The sequence below is a fragment of the Sinocyclocheilus anshuiensis genome, unplaced genomic scaffold, assembly GCF_001515605.1.
Source record: "Sinocyclocheilus anshuiensis isolate Anshui unplaced genomic scaffold, SAMN03320099.WGS_v1.1 scaffold1719, whole genome shotgun sequence".
NCBI lineage: Eukaryota > Metazoa > Chordata > Actinopteri > Cypriniformes > Cyprinidae > Sinocyclocheilus > Sinocyclocheilus anshuiensis.
In genome coordinates this window covers 387,965-406,476 of record NW_015551147.1, presented here as the reverse complement: position 1 = coordinate 406,476, position 18,512 = coordinate 387,965, and the positions used below count along the sequence as shown (strand labels likewise).

The window sequence follows — 18,512 nt, the reverse complement described above, 5'->3', positions numbered from 1 at the left end:
CTTCACTGTAGGCCTGCTGAGGAGAAGACAACAATGCTGAAGGTACATTAGCTCACAGATACTTGACTCGGATGAATTTGGCAATTCATTTGAATACTTTTGTAAAACAAATATTTTTATGTTTACTCAAAATTATTTGGATGAGAATGAAAAGTAGAACATTTTAAGTAAAATTTAAACCTTTTTCTGACAAGACTAATTTGCTTGCCTTGCTAAGATAATTAAAAGTTATTTTTGTGTAATTGTAATAACAACAATAGCAATACAAAACTGCAACATTTAAATGAAAAATTAAGTGCAAAAATGAATGACATTATCAACAATGTTATATTGTTTACTGAATACATGATAATGAAAAACAATACACTGAAATGCATAGTTTATTGGGGTACTTTTTAAAGATTTCAGTTTTTCCCCTTCAAACTTCACTTTTAATTTAATGTTACTTTCTGTCTTTTTAATATTTATTTATGAAATTTACCAGCAATTTCAGTAAAAAATTGTTTCTACACTATATTTTCTTTTCAGTGATAGTATACTGTAGTAAGTACAGCCTGAAGAGTTCACTTCAAATGAGTGAAATGAATTCACATATTCCATATAAGCTAACATAAAGTATATATGTTGCTGTTACAAATTCAGATGAAAATACTGCTACGTCTGTCTAAACCAGTTTAATTTCATTGTGTTTCACAGAAAGAGTTCATGCCGTACTGGAACCTCAGTGTCACAATGCAGCGGGGAAAATTAAATCAGTCGTATGATCTTTGTGAGTCCATCAGCTCTCAAAAACCTTGTGACTTGTCGTATACTGTAGTAAGTACAGCCTGAAGAGTTCACTTCAAATGAGTGAAATGAATTCACATATTCCATATAAGCTAACATAAAGTATATATGTTGCTGTTACAAATTCAGATGAAAATACTGCTACGTCTGTCTAAACCAGTTTAATTTCATTGTGTTTCACAGAAAGAGTTCATGCCGTACTGGAACCTCAGTGTCACAGTGCAGCGGGGAAAATTAAATCAGTCGTATGATCTTTGTGAGTCCATCAGCTCTCAAAAACCTTGTGACTTGTTGTGAAATATTGATGAAAAATCCTTCAAATCAGGTGTTCTGGGTGTATTATGTGTTTGTTTGCCTTTGCTGACTTTGATTTACTGCATACTACATACTTCATCTAACAAGTGCTTAGTGTAGCTCAGACTTTGCTCTCTCTCAGTTTCTAAATGTGACTGCTACGTTGTCTTAAAGTTACCCTCGGCCTGCGCTTGCTGCCATCGCACAAAGACAGTGAAAAACAGTAATGCACCAAATTGGAATGAAACATTTAATTTCAGAGTTCACAGTGGAGTCAAGGTGAGCAAATCAGATTTGGACACTTGCAAGAAAACTCTTTTAGAGGGAAATTATTGCTTGCGTTTATTAATTAGGGTTTTCTTAACAAAACATTTTGTTGTGAATGTGCCTTGCCCTTTCAATCTCAGCTGACAGCATTCTCCACCCACATTGTTCTTGAATAAAAAGTGATGAATGACATGCTGGTGACGTCAATAACAGTCAAATGCTGGTATAACAGCAAAGTAATTCTATATAAATAAGAAAAATTACTTAATCTATATCCCCAAAATATTCCCCCCAATGGCTTTATCAGAACTGCTGCCATGTATTATAAACCAGAATTCTAGAATGATTCTATTTAGTAGTTTTGCTTTTCTAAAGTAATTAATACTATATGAACTTGAGTAAAAATGCTTAGTTGTGATACATGTGATATGATGGGTTTGCAAAGCAGAATTTTGACATTATATTTGAATCCTCTAGTGTAGAGCAAGAGAGAGAGCTTTTGAGCTCAAATAAACTCACCACTTTGTTCTCGTCTCCTCAGAACATGTTGGAATTCCACATATTTGATGCTGACAAGTTAACGAAAGATGACTACTTCTCCACCATCCTATTCGACATCAATAACCTCACACTTGGACAAAAGCAAACAAAATGCTTCATTACAGATGATAAGGTAGGTATATCATTTGATGATGAAACTATCAATTTATTTTATTTTTACAAAGTCTTTGAAGTGGAAGTATTCTGTGTCCATTACTTTAAATCAGTGTATGAAAGAAAAGCATTACAAATAGATTTAGTCCCATCCGTCTTTTTGATTGTCATGCACTTTTTTCCAGAAAAAGAGTGAGCTGTGGGTGGAGTTTGAGGTGACTGTGAGGTGAATGAGAATGTTAATGATCGAAAACAATAATAGTGTCATTAACCACATAGTAATTGTCTTCTTCCTCTTTATGAAAAAAATCACCTCTATTACATCAGTCTGAACTAATCTGTCATTTTATCCGTTCGTTTTCTTTTTCAAGCTCTGAGAAGCCTGAACCATACTTCTCTAATGGAGTGCTGATGGTAAGAACATTCTTATGACTGTATATTTTACACATACTTCAGCAGCGCATAAAACATAACTGTGCTTTGGAAATCTTTGTTGAACTAAGTAGCACTCTGAATTTTCCTGCTCATTTTTAGGCAGGTCCATTCTGTGCACTGGATGTGAAGGTGGAAAAACGTCTACGGTCTAATAGTAAATAGAAGAACACTGGGTTATTTCTGGGTTTAGATCCATACATCTCTACTTTGAACAAACCTCAATCAGATATTTAAATATACAGTGGGTATGGAAAGTATTCAGACCCCCGAAGGGGGTCTGAATACTTTCCGTACCCACTGTATATGAGGCTGTATAATAGCCACTGAAAGCTTGAGAAAATTGTATTTGTAAAAATTGTATTTTAAGTGATAATTCTATTCCATAAGCATAATTAACAGTCAAATTCTACAATAAAAATAAAAGTTTTAGGTTTTATAAATATGACATTGTTCATTTTTATGGTGCTGCATTAAGAACAGTGCCAAAATGATGTGAAATTTTCCTCTGTTTACCTCAGTGGAGAAGGACATGATGTTAAAACTGCAAGGCGCTTATAAGGAAGACTGTTTGATCCCAGGCTCTGAGGAAAACCCCAGCTGCACACAGACCATTCGCTACTACATCAACCGAGACCTGGAGACTGAGTTTAGTCTCATCCCACCAAAAGTGTGTCATTGATTAAACTGGTGATTTATTACCAAATCAATTTATCAAGCATGTATATCACTAACAGAGAGTGTATAATGCTTGTTTATGCGTTTGCATGTTTGTTGTTTGTCCAGGCTGGGGAAGAAGTGGACGGGATAAATCCAAATATTGCAGACATTCTGTCATCGGTCCATATGAAACCATTACCAGCCAAACAGCAGATTAAACTCACCATGCCCATTGGAAAGGTGGGTACTGGTAAACTCAATTGGAAGACATGTATTTTTTCAATGTTTCAAAAAGAACAGCTAAATAACTGCAACTCTTTTAGGATGAAGTGGATCTGCAACTAAGCACAGAGGGCCGGTAAATAATTTGAATGGCTTATCTCTAATTAGTTCAGGAACAGTTTAAAGAAAGTGCTTTGGCATGTAACCCATAAACCAAACCTGAATGATTTTAACTGTGTAATTGATTATAGTTAAATGAGACAAAGCACTGTAAACCACCAACATTTCCTCAACTGGTTTCAGTCTGATTCCTTTCATCTCTCAGAATAATCGTGTGTGTGTGTGTGTGTGTGTGTGTGTGTTCTGAAGCTCTGATGAAAAGTTGGATGTGCGTCTGGATTTTGATATTTCAATGGAAGAAAATAATTTTCTGGTCAAAAGACGAAAAGTTGTGTCACAAGCTCTTCAGAAAGCTTTGAATCTCAGCTCTGCACCTGAACCCAGCAAGGCAAGAAAACAAACACAAACTTGAGTATAAACACATTCAACAGACACACACTTCCTGGCAGAGTCACCTGACATGCAGTTTTACTATTGTTCCCATCAATTTTAATTTAATTGATATAATAATTGTAATTTAATTAATGAATGTATTTCTTTATTAATAATTTAATTTATGCATCACAGATATATGCTATTTTCTGTGAATGCGCGAGAATTCCAATACATTAGGTAGAAAAATAACAAAAGCACAAGAAACGGCAAAACTATTTGCTATACAAATAGTTTATAATTACAACAATACATTAAAATAAGAAATACCAGTTTGCAATATCAACCAATTTAACGGGTTGTACAGCTAAAAATAACTGGAAGCTTATATATATATTTATAAGACTGACGTGACTGTTCAGGTCCCATTGGTGGCTGTTGTGTGTTCTGGCGGCGGGACCAGAGCAATGACTGGCACATTCGGAGGCCTAAGAGCTCTTCAGAAACTCCAGCTTCTTGATACAGTCAGCTACATCACAGGGATTTCTGGCTCCACCTGGTGAGTATAAGGAGCACTACAGGCCTGTTCAACTCTAAAATAGTGGTTCTCAGTTGGTTTTGCTTCAAAACTCAAATTTTATTGGAGATCATGTCATTAAACATCAAACTTTCTTTAATTGTCTCATAGGACTATGGCTTCTCTTTATGGTGATGCTAACTGGCCAAACAATGACCTAAATGTGGTTTTGGAGTCTGTAAAAAAGGAGATTTCAAAAAGCGTGTTTAGTATATTTTCCATTGAGCAGCTACGGCACTACAAAGAGAAGATGGAAGAGAGAGAGAAAGAAGGACACCAAGTATCTCTTGTCGATATGTGGGGTCTGGCTATAGAATACCTCATCCAAGGGAAGGTACTAAACACCCTTGATATCACAGAGGCAAAATACATTTTAAGCAAAAATAAATGCAATTACATTTCTCCATCAAAAACTTCAGAAATTTTTTTGTTCCTCAGAAAGAAATGGGTACACTATCTGACCAGCAGATGGCACTATCAAAGGGCCAGAACCCTCTTCCCATCTACACAGCTCTCAACATGAGGAATGGCAAGACAGGATGTACCATAGAGACTGGTAAGAATGGATTTTAATTTACTTTGGCTGGTTTAATTTGCTTGATGCTTCCTATCCTACAACATAAGGGTCCATTATGTTTAATAAGTTAATTATGTTTATTCCTTAACAGATCAATTTTTTTTGTATTAAGAGCAATTAGAAGTATTTACTGTAGATATGTTGTCCATGTTTCTCTTTGTTCTTTTCTCATTCAGAATGGTGTGAGTTCACCCCATATGAGGTTGGATTTACCAAATATGGTGCCTTCATACTTGCACAGAACTTTGGGAGTGAATATTACCTCGGCCACATGATCAAGAAACTCCCTGAATCTGGAATTTACTCTCTATTGGGTAAATAAGTAAATCAGCTTTGGAGTGCTGTCACTGGAGTGATTCCATCCTGGGCCAGCAAAGTTGGGGAAGAAGTGAATCAGACAGGTAAAAAGAAGGCAGGGACAATGAGTAAGACCACCTGAGCAAATAATCCCTGTGCAGCTTCTCAAAAGTTTGGTTGCCCTTGAGTACCCTTGTGAAGAAGCAGTATACTAAATTGTATTGAATATGCACTGCTTTAGATAAAAAAAATCTATACTTGCAGATAACATAACATTAAAGGGGTCATATGTTTTTGCTAAAAAGAACATTATTTTGTGTATTTGGTGTAATGAAATGTGTTTATGCAGTTTAAAGTGATATTTTCCACATACTGTACATACTGTACGATTTTTACAAAGCTCATCGGTCTGAAAAGCGAGGTGTGTTCTGATTGGCCAGCTATCCAGTGCGTTGTGATTGGCCGAATACCTCAAGCGTGTGACGGAAATGTTACGCCCCTTACCATACTGTGATGCCCTGTCCGGCCGGAGCGACGAGACAAAAACATGAAAACTAATAAACAGCCAATATGTTAATAATAGACATGCTAATAAGCAACTAGTTAATAGTGAGATTTGGTCCCTATACTAAAGTGCTACCACATTTTTTTCCCCCCAAAATTAAAAACTACTCAGACTGAGTAAATACATTACCAGCTGTGATGGCTGTGATTACAATTTTGTGATGGCAAATATTCTGTTTTATGTTTGAATTTGTTTAATCTATATGCAAACAATGAAAACATTTTCTCCTCCCTTATCTGTAGACAAAGATGACAAACCATCAACGTCGGACACACTTCAGGTCAGCCCTATGACTAATTTGGCAAAAAAGCTGAGCAACTTTCTGACCAGCCGCCCCATTATCAGTCAAGTATTCAACTTCCTTAGAGGCTTCCACCTGCACAGGAACTACAGTGAGAACTGTGACTTCACCACATGGAAAGGTCAGAACATCATTTATGTTGTCGAGTACAGCCTAATTAGTGCGATTCCCCTTTTGATTCAGTTTGATCAAACTGAGAAATGATAAATTATAAAGTGGACTTTCTGCAGACACACATCCAGACGCCTTCCCAAACTCCTATGCACCAAGAGCTTGTAACACTTCAAAGAGAAAGGAAAAATTGAAATCGCATCATATGACCCCTTTAATGAAATAAAAGTCCACTTAAGTGTACTTAAAGCGAGTACACTTTAATTACTTTTTTACTTAATTTGTAATGATCTCAAATGATATGTTTAACATTTTAAATCAATATGTTTTATTCTTTTGTCGTGCTTTAAATAAGTACAACTGTTTTGATGTGTTGACTAACAAGCACATGTAAAGTACTTGATTATTTTAAATGTGGTGTGTTATTTGATATTACATTTAATATAATTTAAATGTACAAAATTTTTACTTAATCCATACAATGCATTTGGCATTACACTTTAACCATATTTCAAAGACAGTAGAAATAAATAAAATAAATAAATAATAAAACATGCAATCAAGTGTCTAAAACCATTATTACTAACTCTAAGATACTAATCAGCAAGTTAAAGTTTTTTCTGAACATTTTTGGTCACACTTTATTTTCGCCATTAATAAACAATTAGCTACGATTTTGCCTCAATAAACTCCTAATTAGCTGCTTATTAATAGTTAGTAAGGTAGTTGTTAGGTTTAGGTATTTGGTAGGATTAGGGATGTAGAATATAGTCATGAAGAATATGTGCTTTATTAGTACTAATAAACAGCCAATATGTTAATAATAGACATGCTAATAAGCAACTAGTTAATAGTGAGATTTGGTCCCTATACTAAAGTGCTACCACATTTTTTTCCCCCCAAAATTAAAAACTACTCAGACTGAGTAAATACATTACCAGCTGTGATGGCTGTGATTACAATTTTGTGATGGCAAATATTCTGTTTTATGTTTGAATTTGTTTAATCTATATGCAAACAATGAAAACATTTTCTCCTCCCTTATCTGTAGACAAAGATGACAAACCATCAACGTCGGACACACTTCAGGTCAGCCCTATGACTAATTTGGCAAAAAAGCTGAGCAACTTTCTGACCAGCCGCCCCATTATCAGTCAAGTATTCAACTTCCTTAGAGGCTTCCACCTGCACAGGAACTACAGTGAGAACTGTAACTTCACCACATGGAAAGGTCAGAACATCATTTATGTTGTCGAGTACAGCCTAATTAGTGCGATTCCCCTTTTGATTCAGTTTGATCAAACTGAGAAATGATAAATTATAAAGTGGACTTTCTGCAGACACACATCCAGACGCCTTCCCAAACTCCCTGACACCAGCAGACGCCACACTTGGCCTAGTGGACACTGCTTTTGTCCTGAAGTCAGGATTCCCTCCTGTGTTACGCTCTAACAGACGCGCAGACGTCATTCTGTCTCTGAACTACGCTTGGGACCCGGACCACTTCAAGTTGAGGGAGACCACAAAGACATGGCAGATTATGAGGAGAATGGGATGAAATGTAATTTTGTTGTTTCTGTATTTGTCTATAGGTCATAAAGCAAACTCAGGAGTACTGCACTGATCGCAAGATTCCATTTCCAAAGATTGACTACAAAAAGTTGGAGTCTGAGCCGATTAGGGAAATGTATGTGTTTGAAGATAAAGAGAATCCAGATGCTCCCATAGTGATTCACTTTCCCTTGGTCAATATCTCATTCAAGCAGTTCAAGTCTCCTGGTGAGTGTTATTAAAGGGATAGTTCACCCCAAAATTAAAATTCTAGCATCATCTACTCACCAAAAAGTAGATCATTTGAAAAATATTCCAACTGCTTTGTCCATGCAATTATAGTAAAGTGGATCCCTATTGACTTTCATTGTATGAACAAAAAACAGAGGCACTTTCATCTTCTGTGATCTGCAGAAGAAAGAAAGTCATACAGATTTTGAATGACATAATAAGTGTGGATGAATGATGGCAAATGATTTTCATTTTTGGTTGAACTATTCCTTTAAGAATCTTAGATAGAGATTCAACCTTTGCATGAAGATAATAGATTACAAAGTGTATGAACTAATTGTGTTTGTTTGTGTGGTAGGAGTGAAGAGAGAGGGTAAGTCAGAGATGAAGGAAGGAGATTTTGATATTGACTTCACTAGTATGTTCTGTCCATTCGCCACTCACAACCTTACGTATCACCCTGAGGATTTCCAGAAGCTGAGCAACCTCACCACCTACAACATTCTGAACAACAAAGACATCATTTTAAACACACTGAACAAAGCGCTTAAGAGAAACATGGAGAGAATTCCTGCTACAAAGGTGTAAAAATTCTGATTTGATATTGAGATGAGAAGTTACAGGAGCAACTGGAGAGTGATTTTTGTATATATTTGACTTCACCCAGAAATGTCATCATTCATCACCCTCATATTGTTCCAAAACTGTGTAATTTCCTTTTTTTCTGTAAATCAGAGAGGGTTAATGCAATAATCTATTCTTAACAATAAAAGTGAGGGTGACCAGGAACTGTCAAGATTTATTTGATCAAAATACAATTTAAATTAAAATAATATTTTTCTACATTAACATATTTAATATATAACAATAATTTTGTCATATTATTAAATTAACAAGTTTGCTATGATATACTAATCAATATTGGCTTCACATTATTTATTTTTAAAAGTTGACAATCACTACTTTTTTAAAACAGCATCTTTGTTTCTGTCCTTTTAACTTGTCACAATCATTTTTGTCATTTCAACTTGCTGTTCTTCATCAGTAACTAAATTAAAAGTGTTCAAAAAAGTGCAATAAACTTGGTTTTTGTAACTTTGTTGGTTGTAATGTTGGCACTAGGCTTTTTTTGTGATTTTTTTTAATGTTTAGGCAGCAATTTTTAACAACAAAAACAGTATAAGTAGGTTAAGACCACTGCTTTGGCATTTATTTGCAGACATCACTAGTGTGCAAAATTATTTCTGATTAGCTAATTAAGCACAGACTTTGTATTCCAATACATGGCAGTCTCTTCTGGCCAATATGACTCATTTAAATTGAGAGACGATAATGCACCCTTTTTTTTTTAGCTGTGTTTCTCTGTGATCAGGTAGTAGACACACATATTATGAGTGGTGTTCCACACATAAAACACATAGCAGGTAATTCGGGCCAATGTGACTAATTTACTTAAACTGAAGCTTATTCCCTATTGTTCCCCTATAGAGTGTCCTTGGGGTGTGCCATATCTATGCACTTCACATCTATGACATAACTAGTTTCACTATAGCACTCTAGAATCTTCCCTGGATTAAAAGCAGGCTTTGCAAGGGCATGAACAAATCGACTATACAAACAAACCACACTACTGAAAACATTCTTGAGAGCATTCTTGTGGAGTTTAATGATAGGGAGTTGAATGATCTCGAAATCCAAAGAAGATTTTAAAAGTTTCTCCGCCGAAAACACACACACACACACACAGACAGACAAACACACTTACTTTCGTATCACAGTATTAGTGGGGACAGCTTATAGGTGCATAGGTCTCAAAGATGTTAAACGAAATAAATGAAAATTCTGTCATCATTTACTCACTTTCATGTCATTCCAAACCTGTACCACTTTCTTTTTTTTTCTGAAGAACACAAAAGAGGATATTCTGAATAATTTTGATTTCCATTTTATTGGGGGGATAAAATATATTTCTTAAATTATCTTTTTGTGTTTCACAGAAGAAAACAGCATACTAGTTTGGAATGACAGAATTTTCATTTTGGGGTGAACCATCCCTTTAAAGCAAAATTCACCCTGAAAACAGTGGCTGATTTATGAGCCTTTCAAATAATGTGGAACACTTTAGAAGTCAGTTTTGACATGTTGCACATCTTATACATGTTATAAGACCAAAAAGATGTCTAAAAATGTTATAGACCCTCACAAATATAAACAAAACCTGTACACAGTACACACACATACTTCCATGCACTCCCACACTAAGATAAGTGTGTTTTCTAATAATACCAACTAAATTGCATTTGCAATATGATATTTTATGTTTTCTTTTTTATGTTTTCTTTTGCATGTTTCCTTCATCAGTCAGTTATTTAAACTGGCAAATCTGACAATGTTGATTACATTTACAGTGATTCTAGAGCAAGCCCTCCAGAGACATAAACACCCACCCACTCACACACACACACACACACACACACACACACACACACACACACACAAACACACACACACATATATAATAACATCAATATATTAATATAGAGATGGAGGATGATTGCAAACAGAGGGAGGAGAATTTTTTATTCCACCCTAAACATTTTAAACACAAAACACCATCAAATATTTTATCAGGGTGCAAAGGGCTGGAGATAAACAAGTCTCTCAGGTTTTCTGTATCATATTTCACTTTGACTAGTGAGATCTTCATTTCATCTTTTTGAGATTTCACTGTAGGGCCTGCTGAGGAGAAAACAACAATGCTGTAGGTACCTTAGCTCACAGACACTTGACTCTGATGAATTAACCTACTTGTTTTGTAGCATTGCTATTTTAGTTTAAAACCACAAATAGCAGCTTTGTGAACAAGCTTTAGGAGCTTGATCAAGGATCCGTTATGACAGGGATTCCCAATCAGGATTCAGGAAAGCAAGTTCTTGGGAGTACTTGGAAAGATTTCGTTTTTTGATTGTTAGAGAAATAATTAATCTCTCTCTTTTTTTACCTTAATGTGTTAACCTATTGAGCTCCTTTTTGGAAAGAAGAAAATATTTGCGTTTGGCAATTTATTTGGACACTTTATAAAACAGATCATTTTTAGTTTAATTTCTGAATCAATTTGAGAATTTGTGATTTAAAAAAGCAAGAGCAAAATATTTGAAGTTAAATTTAACACTTTTTCTTATGTTAATGAATGCAATTTATATGAAAAACAATACAGTGAAATATATCAAATAAATGTATTTAGTTATTTTCAAAGATGTTTACATTTTAGTATAGCCTGGAGAGTTCACTTGAATTCACATGTTCCATGCCAATTTACATCTTCATATGTTGCTGTTACAAATTCAGATGAAAATACTGCTACGTCTGTCTAAACCAGTTTCATTTCATTGTGTTTCACAGAAAGAGTTCTGCAGAGTATGCAGTAAATCAAATTCAGCAAAGGCACACAAACACATAATACTGCCATCGCACCAAGACTGTGAAAAACAGTAATGCACCAAAATGGAATGAAACGTTTCATTTCAGAGTTCACAGTGGAGTCAAGGTGAGCAAATCTGCTCAGACAGTTGCAAGAAAACTGACACTACTGAGGTTTTCATGACTGAAAGGTTTTGTTGCCACTGTGCCTTGCCCTTTCAATCTCAGCTGACAGCATGAAGTGATTCTCCACCCACATTGTTCTTGAATAACAAGTGATGAATGACATGCTGGTGGATGTCACTAAAAGTGAAATGCTGGAAAAACAGCAAAGTAATTCTATACGAGTAATTAGTATAATTATGTAATCTAACTTTGATCCCCAAAATATCCCAAGAAATTTGCTAAATTGTCAGCCAATGGCTAAATTTGTTCCATTGCCCTGGTAAAAAGTAATGAATGAATAGAATAATGACACTTCATTGCACCCAGTTTTTTAAATTGCTTATTACTGCATTCACAGTGCAGTAATTCGCTGATTGTTAACAGTTTAACAGAAGTTATGCACATAATTCATGCAAAGCATAGGGCATAGGAAAAAGGTGGAGAAGGTCAAAATTCTATTTTGCAAACCAGTGTAGAGTAAGAGAAAGTGAGAGCTTTTGAGCTAAAATAAACTCGCCACTTTGTTCTCGTCTCCTCAGAACATTCTGGAATTCCACATATTTGATGCTGACAAGTTAACGAAAGTTGACTACTTCTCCACCATCCTATTCGACATCAATAACCTCACACCTGGACAAAAGCAAACAAAATGCTTAATTTTAGATGATCAGGTAGAAGGTCAAGCATTACAAATGTTGACTGGTATGGTCCTATCCATCAGTCTGATTATGATGTACTTATTTTCCAGAAAAAGAGTGAGCTGTGGGTGGAGTTTAAAATAACCGTGAGGTGAGTGAAAATATTATCAATTGAAAACAATAATGGTGGTGTTATTAACCATGTAGTGCACATTATTTAGCAATTGTCCTCTTCCTCCTTATTAAAAAAGATCATCACCATTACATCAGTCTGAACTAATCTGTCATTATTTAAACTAATAATCCTTTTCTTTTTCAAGCTCTGAGAATCCTGAACCGTAACTCCTCTAATGGAGTGCTGATGGTAAGAGTTTTGATACATTAAAAAGAACAGATTACAAAGGATTGTGGTATTTTATTGATATTCACCTAACATTATATTTCAGTATAAGCTCAGATGCAGCTAAACCTACTTACACATTTTAAAATAATTAATAGATGTACATATTTTCTTAAGTAAAAACTTGTATATGCTTCTTTCATTTGATAAATCTCACAACATTTTTATGACTGTACAGTATATTTTACACATACAGTGTTAGAATATTTAGCAGGGCAAGTTCAGGTTTCCATAAAAAAAACTGACTTGGAAATATTTGTTAAACAAACACAAAAAAACCCACTCAATTTTCAGTGAGCAAAGACTGGCACATTTGGAGGCCTAAGAGCTCTGCAGAAACTCCAGCTTCTTGATACAATCAGCTACATCACAGGGGTTTCTGGCTCCACCTGGTGAGTATAAGGAGCACTACAGGCCTGTCTATTTCTAAATCAGTGCTTCATCAGGCTTTGCTTCAAAACCAAAACTCAGATTTTACATTGGAGATCAAGTCATTAAACATCAGACTTTCATCATTGTCTCATAGGACTACGGCTTCTCTTTATGGTGATGCTAACTGGTCAAACAATGACCTAAATGGAGTTATGGAGTCTGTAAAGAAGGAGATCTCTAAAAGTGTGTTCAGTATTTTCCCCTCGAGCAGCTCCAGCACTGCAAAGAGAAGATGGAAGAGAGAGCGAAAGAAGGACTACTCCTATCTCTCATTGACATGTGGGGACTGGCTATAGAATACCTAATTCAAGGAAAAGGTACCTGAATGCCATTGATTTCACAGAAACAAAATACATTTTTAGCATAAAAATGTAAATAAATGGCTGCCATTAGAAGTTTAGAAAAAAATGCATAAATTATTTTCTTCCTCAGAAAGAAATGGGTACACTATCTGACCAGCAGATGGCACTATCAAAGGGCCAGAACCCTCTTCCCATCTACACAGCTCTCAACATGAAAAAATAGTAAGACAGGATGTACCACAGAGACTGGTAAGAATGGATTTTAATTCACTTTGGCTGGTTTAATTAGCTTGATGCTTCCTATCCTACAAGTTAATTATGTTTGTTCCCCACCAGATCAATTATATATATTGAGAGCAACAAAAAGTGCCTATGTATGTATGTTTCTCTTTGTTCTCTTCTTTAGAATGGTGTGAGTTCACCCCATATAAGGTTGGATTTATCAAGTATGGTGCCTTCATACTTGCACAGAACTTTGGGAGTGAATATTACCAAGGTATTCTATAGTCTTTGATATTACCTCGGCCACATGATCAAGACACCCCCTGAATCTGGAACATACTCTTTATTGGATAAATACACATAAATACTCCAAAGGTTAAAGCTGCAGTCCGTAATTTGTTTTGGTTAAAAATGAATCGAAATCAATATTTGAGCAAGTACATAACCCAGGCAGTGTTCAAAACTATCGTCTTACTTTAGCCTGATTCACAATGGTTAGCTTATAATAATGTTTTCTAATTTGAGTGGTATGGGTAGGTTTTCGCGGGAAATTTGAGCATGCTGCTGCGTCATCAAGTCACGTCTGTAAACATAAAGAAGTTGTCCCGGCTAGTAGGCTATCGCATGTGAGGATCCTGCAGGTGGCAGATCATTTATAGCCTTTTCTCACAGCCGCTAGAATAATTAAATGTATAATTTCGATGGCGGATTGTAATCCAGAAAGGACTATGTGTTTATTCAGATGACAATATACAGTGAAAATTCTTATTTGGGTCATATATTCCAAGACGTAGGCTAGAATCTGTGATTGCGAAGTACAGTAAATATCCACACCTGTGCGGCTACTGACTGCCACACATACTCCTCAAAACATTAGATTCATCCGCGCTGGAGCCGTGCCGACTCACAACCCATGCAAGGAAGATAATTCCGCACACAGCTGCTATTGCAGGTTTTCAAACAGAGATGGCGACAAAGAGGCAAAACTTACCGACTGCAGCTTTAATTAATGGTTAACAGTTCAAAGTTAGAGATAGTGATTGGTTGTATTCAAAATGTGTTGTGTTTGCAGATATATGGAGCAGTGTTTTTTCTCTGAGCCTGACTTAGCTTTGGAGTCGCTTCACAGGAGTGATCCTGGGCCAGCAAAACTGGGGAAGAAGTGAACCACACAGGTAAAAGGAAAGCAATAACGGTGAGTAAAAGTCCCTGTGTAGCTTCTCAAAAGTTTGGTTGCCTTTTAGCTTTATTAATGAGCAAAAAGAACCTAGTTCCTTATTCAGACTCACACTCTGAATAAGAAGAAAAAATGTGCAAAAATGGTACCTTTTAGGGGTACAATGGCTTATCTGTAGACACAGATGACAAACCATCAACGTCGGATCCACTTCAGGACAGCCTGAAGACTGACTTGGCAAAAAAGCTAAGCGTCTTTCTGACCAGCCGCTCCATTATCAGCCAAGTGTTCAACTTCCTTAGAGGCTTCCACCTGCACAGGAACTACAGTGAGAACTGTGACTTCACCACATTGAAAGGTCAGAGCATCATTTATGTTGTCGAGTACAGCCTAATTAGTCCTATTCCCCATTTGATTCAGTTTGATTAAACTGAGAAATTATAAATTATAAAGTGGACTTTCTGCAGACACACATCCAGACGCCTTCCCAAACTCCCTGACACCAGCAGACGCCACACTTGGCCTAGTGGACACTGCTTTTGTCCTGAAGTCAGGATTCCCTCCTGTGTTACACTCTAACAGATGCGTGGACGTCATTCTGTCTCTGAACTACGCTTGGGACCCGGACCACTTCAAGGTGAGGGAAACAACAAAGACATAGCAGATTATGAGGAGAATGATCTTGAAGAAAATAAGATTCTGTTGTTTCTGTGTGTGTCTATAGGTCATAAAGCAAACTCAGGAGTACTGCGCTGATCGCAAGATTTCATTTCCAAAGATCGATTATAAAAAGTTGGAGTCTGAGCCGATTTGGGAAGTTTATGTGTTTGAAGATAAAGAGAATCCAGATGTTCCCATAGTGCTTCACTTTCCCTTGTTCAATGTCTCATTTAGGCAGTTCAAGTCTCCTGGTGAGTACCGCCAACTGTAACCTTAACTATTACCATAATTTTTAGCAGTAGTTCACTCAAAAATGGACATTCTACCATAATTTAGATAATTTGAAGAATGTTTCATCTGTTTTTGTCCATGCAGTTATTGTCAGTGGGATCTCAAACATAATTGGACCCCACTGATTTTCATCATATGAACAAAAAAGGCATTCAGTTAATTCATAATTGCACTTGAGTCTGGCATAGAATACCACAACTCTATCAATTACATTTTTTATATCAACTAAAAGCAATTGTGTTTGTTTGTGTGGCAGGAGTGAAGAGAGAGGGTAAGGCAGAGATGAAGGAAGGAGATTTTGATATTGACTTCACCAGTTTGTCAAGTCCATTTTCCACTCTCAACCTTACATACAAACCTGAGGATTTCCAGAAGCTGAGCAACCTCACCACCTACAACATTCTGAATAACAAAGATGCCATTTTAAACACACTGAACAAAGCGCTTAAGAGAAACATGGAGAGAATTCCTGCTACAAAGCCGTCAAAATTCTGATTTGATGTTGACAACGGAAGTTAAGGCTGACAGCAGGAGCAACTGGAGAGTGATTTAAAGGGATAGTTCACCCAAAAATGTCATAATTCGTCACCCTTATATTGTTCCAAAACTATGTGATTTTCCTTGTTTTTGTAGATCAGAGGGTGTTATAATAATCTTTTTTTAACAATGAAAGCATCATAAAAAGTCCATTACAGTAGTCCAAATAATGCCACACATGCCCTTTTCCAAGTGTTCTGAAGTCATGATAGCTTTGTCTAAAGGACAGCCCAAAATTTTAATTCACAAAAGTATTCACCAAAATCCTTCTCCCTATGGTAATCTTGATGTACCTTATTTGAATAAACACAAAGGTAAATAATATTTGAGAGCTGTGGCAGGTTTCTTTTTTTTTTTAAACAAATAAATGCTGGCACATCTTGTTCTTTTCTCACATATATAGCAACTTTTTTGGTGTTTTTTCCCATCAATTTTGGAGCTTGAAACTCATTGGTCACCTAGTTAACGACATTGTATGGTAATGAACATGTTCCATGGAAAAAATAAGGTTTGCAAAAACATTAAGATTAGTGAGTGATGAAAATGTCAATTTTTTTATTGGTGATTTATTATTATATACATTTCACAAAATTATTTGAGCAGGTATTATTCAACTCAAAGCGTTTAACATGTTAAACATGTTACACTTATGTCAGGACACTACTATTCAAAAGTTTGGGTTGGTAAGATTTTATTTATTTATTTTTTGCTCACCAAGGCTGCATTTATTTCATCAGTATGTAAAAACATTAATGATGTGAAATATTAATATTTCTGTGATGGCAAAGCTGCATTTTCAGTAGAGTCTTCAGTGTTACATGATCCTTCAGAAATCACTCTGATTTGGTGCTCAAGAAACATTTCTTATTATTAATTTTTGTAAACAGCTGCACGCTGCATAATTTTTAATGCAAACCAAAGATGCATGTTTCAGGATGATCTGAAATAGAAATCTTTTGTAAGATTATAAATGTCTTTACTCTCACATAAGATCAATTTAATGCATCCTTACTGAAAAATGTATGAATTTCTATGGAAAAAATTTCTTACTGACCCCAAACTTTTAAACAGTAGTGGAAGCTGATGTAACTGAACACAGAACAGCAGAACACTGGTCTAAGGTTCATTCTATGCTTGCTTACACTTTTGCCCACTAGATGGACCCCCACCTCACTCCTCTGTTTTGATTCTGACTGGAATAATGGGTGTCTCTCAGGACACTGCTGTTACCTGTCATGAGTTGCTCAACAGGAGTGACATTGATTCACAATACCTCGGGGCTAGTATGACTGTGTTAACAGATACTAAAAAGACATGTTTTATTAATCACCAAGGGGAAAAGCAAGTGCAAAGCAGCACCTGTGTGTACAGTTTTGATTGATTTGCCCTGGGTGACACAAGTTCTTGAAATTCCATAAACATAGACGTGAGAATTTTTTTGTTTTTTTTTGTTTCCAAATATCAGTGAACTCTAGAACTGCTATTTTACTAAGTATTTTTCCCCAGTTTGAACCGTAGACAATATATCGACCTGTATTTAAATTTCTTAGATTACATTATTCATAATTTTTTTAGGCTTAATTGTGCCCTTTGGATTTGAAAGACCAAGCTGAAATTGTGCTCACAACAGGCAATGCACTTTCTCAAACACCAGCAGTATAACTTAATTTTTCACATTGCCAAATGAAATATGGACACTGGCTAAAAGCTGTTGAGTCATTTGGTTTCCATTACGCATATTCTGACTTATGCTGAGAGATGTATTCTCTGACTGAGCATGACTGTTGCAGCAATGCCTTTTGGGAAAAGAGGCCAAAGAGAAAATAATTTTGACCTCATGTAAAGTCAGACTGACAATGCAGGGTGTAAATATGACTTTTCATCATGGTCATGATGTAACTCGCATGATTTCACAACTAGAGCTGAGCTATTTTTAGATAAAAGAGAATATTAAAAAAAAAAATGTTTTTTTTAAGACTTTCATTTAAAAATCCACCACAGATGTCTGGGAAATATTGCAACACAAATATTACAGGAGTGTTGTGATGTGTTTAATATTATGCTTTCTAAACAAACACTAAAGCTGTAATCTAACTGAGCTATGAGACTGTAAGCTTAGTAAAATGAATTTTTAATGCTAAAAAGATTAAATTAAAGAAAACAATATGGAAGACAAAGTTTGTTTCAACAAACAACAGAGGACAAAAACAAAACAAAAAAATCTAAACAGAAGCCATGAGATTTTTTTTTT

The 18,512-nt window shown here is 35.7% G+C and overlaps 1 protein-coding gene and 1 pseudogene across 1 annotated transcript; both read left to right on the top strand.

Annotated features, from left to right (window-relative positions):
- LOC107663270 (cytosolic phospholipase A2 zeta) lies at positions 1–8,605 on the top strand. The gene is given in 19 exon segments (XM_074186914.1): positions 1–42; positions 970–1,042; positions 1,223–1,359; positions 1,889–2,020; positions 2,187–2,227; positions 2,373–2,415; positions 2,536–2,590; positions 2,955–3,103; positions 3,220–3,333; positions 3,417–3,451; positions 3,685–3,823; positions 4,230–4,366; positions 4,496–4,718; positions 4,823–4,940; positions 5,138–5,362; positions 7,293–7,466; positions 7,576–7,743; positions 7,826–8,014; positions 8,376–8,605. Coding segments are annotated over 19 exon segments (2,391 nt in total). The 5' UTR covers positions 1–33.
- Positions 8,606–11,483: 2,878 nt separating this feature from the next.
- Positions 11,484–16,219, top strand: LOC107663269 (cytosolic phospholipase A2 zeta-like; annotated as a pseudogene).
- The last annotated feature ends 2,293 nt before the right edge of the window (positions 16,220–18,512 follow it).